Raw genomic sequence first — 6,000 nt, 5'->3', positions numbered from 1 at the left:
CTCCCGGGTCCTCTGTCTCTCTCTCCTGGCGCTCTCGCCTGAGGGCCGCTCGGCAGAGCCGGGGCACTCGCCCGCCCGCTAAGCCGAGGGGTGCGGCGGCAGTGGGAGCCCCGGCCCGCACGGGGAGGCAGTGGGAAGCCTGGGGAAGCTCCAGGAGCACCCCGAGCTTCCCTGTGGCTGGGCCCTGAGTTCCCCACCCCCTCAGGAGCCAGGGGAGAAGTTTGGAAGAGAATCGGCTTTGCAGCAAGGGCGCCCCTGCGCGCCAGCGCTTTGCGGTGAGGCGGGGGCACTCCCACCCGGCCAGCCTTCCCCAGGCCCCGCAAACGCTGATCTCCTTCGTCTGCAGAGGAAAACATTGTAAAACACTGGGTCTCCAGAGCCCTGGGCTTCCCTGCCTGGAGAGACCCCACAAGTGGGGAGGGAGGAGCCTTGCAGCCGCTGAACCTACAGGCAGGCGCTGCCCCACCAGAGTTCAGCTGACCTGGACCCTGGAGTGCCCCACCCATGCAGATGCAGGTGGGAGGGGTCTGACCTCCCATTTTCATTTGTTCCCTGAAGGCTGGGTTCCCTGCAGTCTCTACCTTCCACCCCAATCTCTGCGCAGCGCAGCAGCAGTGGGCCCTGGAATTTCCCCTGGGTAGACCCTGGTCTGCCGGCCCCTGACACTCTGTCAGAAGCCAAGGAGGCCTCTCCCAAGTCGCATCCACTCAGACCTCAGCCCACCACAGCCCTTCCTGTCCCTTAGACGGATCCCCCATGCCCCTGTGGCCCAGGGCCCACAAGGCGGCAGAAGAGTTAGTCACCTTCAAACATCCTATGGCTCTGCCCCAGCCCCGCACAGCCTGGCCCCTTCTGAGCCGCACTCTCAAGCCCCCAGCCCTGCAGTAGCCACCATAAGCTGTTTTCAGAAAACCCGGGGCCAGGAGAGACCACTTTGCAGGTCCAGCTGGGGTCTCAGGACCTACCTGCCATGGTCAGCATATAGGGTGGAAACCTTCCTCCACAGAGACCCTCCCAGACCCTCTCAGGTGTCCCTGTCAGTGTCGAGGTCTAGCCTTGGGAGGGGGGAATGGACAAAGGATGCTCTCTTCAGACCACAGACCCCTGCTCAGGGACGTCAGGTCCGGATGAGGAAAAAGGCCACCCCCAGCCTGGTCAGGGTGACCTGTGACCACTTCCTTTTCCCCAGGCAGAGAACTCCTGGCCACACTTGCATGTGAGTTCTGACCCTTGGAGGAGCCACTGAGGAATCAAAGCCATCGTCATGGAGTTCGTGATGAAACAGGCCCTGGGAGGTAGGAAGTTGAGGGCGTGGGGGCCCAAGTCACAGGGCTGGGGCTGGGCCCTACATCGGAGCTCCAGGTGCACCGGGGCATGTTCAGCACGTGATCACCTTCAGACTTCACACATGCCTTCACCACACATCCCCGGAAACACACCTGCCCGCTCCCCCCTCAGGACAGAGCCAGGGGGCAAGAAAGGGACCAAAGCCAGTGCCTCCCAAATTGCTTTGGCCACCACAGGGGTGGGGGAGGGCGCACACTGGCATGCCGTGGTCAGGGCAGAGCCCACCAGACAGTGCTGAGGCTGGGGTCAAGGGTTAGGGAGCAGCAGCATCGCTTTTGGGAGAATAGGCCAGGGTGGGTTTCGTGGGCACCAAGGGCCAACCTGACTGGCAGGGTGTGTCTAGCAGCTGTGGGGAGGCTGCAGCAGGTAGAGGGGGGTGGAGGCCAGAGCTGGACCTGTGGTGTCCAGCAAGGACCCCATGGGTTTCACCTGTGCATAGGGAATCAGGGTTGGCTGAGCAGGGGGACAAGAGAAGAGGCCAAGATAGCTGGTGTGTCCCTGGCCCATTTCCACAGAGACCGTGCTAGGGGTGTGTGTGTGTGTGTGTGTGTGTGTGTAGGGGACCGCCCTTTGGACCCTGCTGACTCTTACCTGAAGAGAATCCTGTGCCTCTTTGGTGCAAGTGGCATCACTGAGGCCAGAAACGCTGGCCTAGGTGGTGGGCAGGCACTGGGCTGAAGTCCGCACTCGGATAGGTACATCCTGGGAGAGCAGTTTGGCCAGCCAGGGCCCGGGGGACCCATCCTGTGTGCTCCAGCCCCCCTGCTTGCAACACTAGCTCCCCAGAGCTCCCTGGGAGGGGAACCTGTGGCCAGCCCCTGACTCTGCCGTTCAGGATGTTTTCCTTTCGTGGCCTCCATGGGCCACACCCTGACCTGGTGCTGGGCACAGCATGGCGTGAGTCAGGTGCTGCGTGACAAGGCCATCCTCATGGGGCTGCTGCAGGGCAGGAGGAATCAGGACCTGGCTGCCAGAGGTGGGGAGTGGATGGGGCTGTTGCGCCATGATGGAGGTCGGGCTGGAGGGCATGATGGCAGGGCTGGGGCCACCAAACCCAGGACAGGGGCCCTGTGGGTGGGCTTGTCTCTTGCAGAATGGCTGCATTTCTGCTGCCACAAATTAAATGGAAAGACATTTGGGCCTGGCCCAAGGCCACATTTCCTGAGATGCTGTGGTCAAGGATAGGCTGCAGGTTGGGTCTAATTATAATGATTACGTCACCAGGACGTGATTCAGGGACAAGCATCCTGGCACCGGGAGCAATTCATGTTCCTACCCAGCCAGTCCCCGGCTGTTACAGATAATTAATTAGGTGGCTAATTCAGGCCCTGAGGTGGGTTTGTAAGAAACCTGAAATATCTGATTTGGCTGTCTACATGGCTGAAATTAGCTGGGTAATTGCCAGTCTGGAATCCCTTTGTTCCATGTCAGCCCAAAGTTTTTCCTGTGGCGGCAACAGGGCGGGCTTCTTGGGGCCACGGGGGAGCTGCAGGGGGGGCAGCCTGCCGAGGCACCTCGAAGCAGCCCCCCGCAGCAGGTACCCGCAGAGCCTCTGCCGGGGTCTGCCCCCCAGGATTTTTCATCCCCCCAAGGCTGGGGCTGGGCCCTACATCGGAGCACCAGGGCGAGCCCTTGTGTTTTTCTCCTGTGTTTTCTCTCTCACCGGGCAGGCGTCATATTGGCCTCTTAGGATGAATGGGTACAGCAGAGGAACAGAGACAGACCCGGATCCAGACCTAGAGAGATGGACCCGAGAAATAGAGAGCAGGTGTGGGGTTGGAGAGAAGGAGAGAACGTGCCCTGAACACATGAGACAGACGTGGGGAGGGACAGGCCTGAGGGAGAGGGACAGTGGGGCACAGGCTGTCTGAAAATCTGTGGAGGATGGAGGATCGGAACAGAACATCCGGGAGAAGAAGACGGGGTCCTGAGACCAAGACTGAGGAACACAAGGAAACAGGACAGGAGACTGAAGTGTAAGGTGCATGGCTGAGAAAGACACTGAGACAGAGAGACACAGGCAGAGACAGATGTTTGAGAAATAGACTGAGAAATAGAGTCCCGACTGGAAACACAGAGATCTCTTGTGCAGCAGGAGGGAGGAAAGAGGTGAGGGCCTGGAGGGAGCCCCGTGGGTGCAGGCCTCACTTGGCCCTACTGGGGACAGGACTCATTGGAGTCTAGATGAGTCGTGGCCATCTGAGACTGTCCCTAGCTCGCTGGGCTGCTGTGTTGTCCTGATCATGTGTCTTATGATCCACCTCCCAGCCCCCAGCCCCTGCCAGAAGCCCATGGCTTTTCCATAGGGCCTTCCTGTTCCATTCTGTGGCTCGGGGTATGATGGACTGAGTGAGAGCCTGAAATTCAGGAGATGCCAGTCCAGAAGGAGTTCAGATGCAGTTTGGACAGCGGTGAAATCCCAGGCGAGCCCAGGCCTTTCCTATAAGCCTCTGGCAATGGCTGGTGCTGCCCAGTTCCAGTGGCCCAATCCCTCTTAAACCCACGCCTGGCCAGCGGGCTTCTGGCTGTCTGCCACTGTGGCTGCCGTGTGACCTGGGCTGAGGGCTGTCTCCTCCATGGGGTCTGGGGACCATGAGGCCACCTGGGAGCAGGGCACAGACCTCTGGGTACCTGCTACTGGAAGAAAGGGAAGGAAGAGGGAGGTGGCTAGCAGTTGCTGCGGTGGTGACAAGGAGCTGCCCTGGGCAGTGAGGGAGGACAGGACCCAGCAGTCCAGGAGGGGGCCTAGCAGGTGGGAGTGGGACTGAACGCCCCAGCAAGGCTGCCAGCACTAACTGGTGGCCTCACAGAGCAGGTAGGCAGCCATGGGCCACAAAGGAAGGGACAGATGGCTCCCAGGTCTCCTCTTCCTGCGATGGCAGGATCTGCCCAGACACTCCAGTCCCTGGGCCCCTGGAGTGGACATGGGAGGGCTTTGCACGTTTGCCGTCTCTCTCTCAAGATGCAGCCTGGGAGGGACCATGTGGGGCCCCAGACGCGTCTGCTCTTAGGGCCCGAGTTCTATGTGGGATAACTAGGGGGTATCTTTGGTTCCTTCACAGTCAGCCATGATCCCTTTGGACACTGTTCTGCACCAGGGAGCGGTGGGGGCCGTGGACACACAGGGCTGGCTGACGACAATTCTCCTGGGGCCAAATTATTGAAGAAAATGTCCCACTGTTGACAAGTTTGTTCTCCCTGAGGGAATATTCTGGAGGCCTTCACGTCCTTGGGCCACCCCAAGATCCACCCCAGACGTAATGCTCAGTCCCTCGAAGAAGAGAGCACTTGCACAGTCTGTGGAAGCTCGAGTGGTGGCCTGGGGATGATAGCAAGGCGGCCTTGAACGGGGGCCACGTGCGCAAATCTGGGGTTCAAGGGTCCTCAGGGGCGCAATTTGAAAAAACCGTTTTCCCCCAAGGCCAGGAAGTGGCAAGCAGCCCTGGAGCCAATGGATGAGGGCGTGGGCAGCTGTCAGGGCCGGTGACTGGGCGGCTGGTGTAGACTCTTGTCAGGCCAAAGCAGGGGGAGCGTGGCTCTTCTGACCCTAACAACTGGTTCGTGGCCGGCTGTCCCATCAGTCTGCCTTGGTGTGACATGTCCCGTGTCTAAAGCATGCTTGGGTCCTCGGGGGTGGTGTGGGGGCAGGGGAGGGCTTCACGGAGGAGGGGACATCTGAGGTGGGATTCAAGGGCAGGCAGATGACCCTGGGACCCAGCATGTGCAAAGGCCCCAGGGCTGCAGTGCTGGGCCAGGTGTAGAAGGCAGCAGGAGATGGGAAGGAGGACATTACCGGACAACTGTGACCGAACCCACAGTGGGAAGGGGGGGGTCTTCTCGCCAAACACAGGCCAGCGGCTCCCTGACACCTTGTCATTGTGTCATGCGTCCTGTGGCGAGTTTGCCTGGGGCATCCTGGGAGTGGGAAAGCTATCCTCTCTTGGGGAGGAGGGGGCCAGTGGGGCCTGTGCCTGGTGTCTGGGGAGGATGGAGGGGGGTGAACAGCCACCATCCCAAGGCGGGCATGTCTGAGCAGGGACAGAAGCTGTGCTGAGCCAGACTATGGGCTTAGGGGAGGGAGATGGATCACTGTCTCCCAGACCTACACGGATGGACGAAGAGCATTTCATGGACACATGGCCCAGGGAGAGTGTCCGGGGCTGCTGTGGTCAGGGACCCTGTGCACCTCGGGGGTGGTAGGGGGTATGCTCTCTGCTGGGGGCTCCTCGGGATCAGTCCCCAGAGGTGTCAAGGTTGTCAGGGTCAGATACTGGGGGAGAAGGCAGTATCCACCTCGTTGTTCACACAAGATGGGGTGGGCTGGGGTTGCAGCCAGAAGCCCTGGGCAGAGAAGCATCTCCCTCAGTGCTGGTGCCCTCCCCCAACAATGGGCATGTTGGGGGGGGGGCTCCTTCCTCTTCTGGCACCTGCTTCTGTTGAGCATCCCAAGCCCCCTCTCCCGTGGCTGGGTCTCTGACTCCCGGCTGAGTTCTGTGTGTCTGCAGCTGCTCTGGGGACGTAGCGTCAGGGATCCTGAGGTCTTTGTAGATCAGAGGGAGCTCTTTCCAGACCCTCCGTACCTTGCCCTCTAGGCCCTCTGGTCAGAACTGCAGAGTCAGCCTGAGATCCCAGGTGGTCCTGTCTGGACCCCCC

At 60.5% G+C, this 6,000-nt stretch overlaps 1 protein-coding gene across 1 annotated transcript in view; it reads left to right on the top strand.

Annotated features, from left to right (window-relative positions):
• Window positions 1–1,264: 1,264 nt before the first annotated feature.
• The window catches only part of CPLX1 (complexin 1), a gene marked incomplete at both ends in the record, with an annotated part of 30,889 nt that continues 26,153 nt past the window's right edge, over window positions 1,265–6,000 (top strand). Inside the window, one exon of the mRNA XM_080797438.1 lies at window positions 1,265–1,295. Within this exon, the coding sequence (XP_080653564.1) occupies window positions 1,265–1,295 (31 nt within the window). The remainder of the gene's footprint in view (window positions 1,296–6,000) is intronic.

This window comes from Martes martes (genome assembly GCF_963455335.1).
Source record: "Martes martes genome assembly, chromosome: 2".
NCBI lineage: Eukaryota > Metazoa > Chordata > Mammalia > Carnivora > Mustelidae > Martes > Martes martes.
The sequence above is the reverse complement of the archived record's forward strand: the minus strand, read 5'-3'. Positions and strand labels throughout refer to the sequence as shown.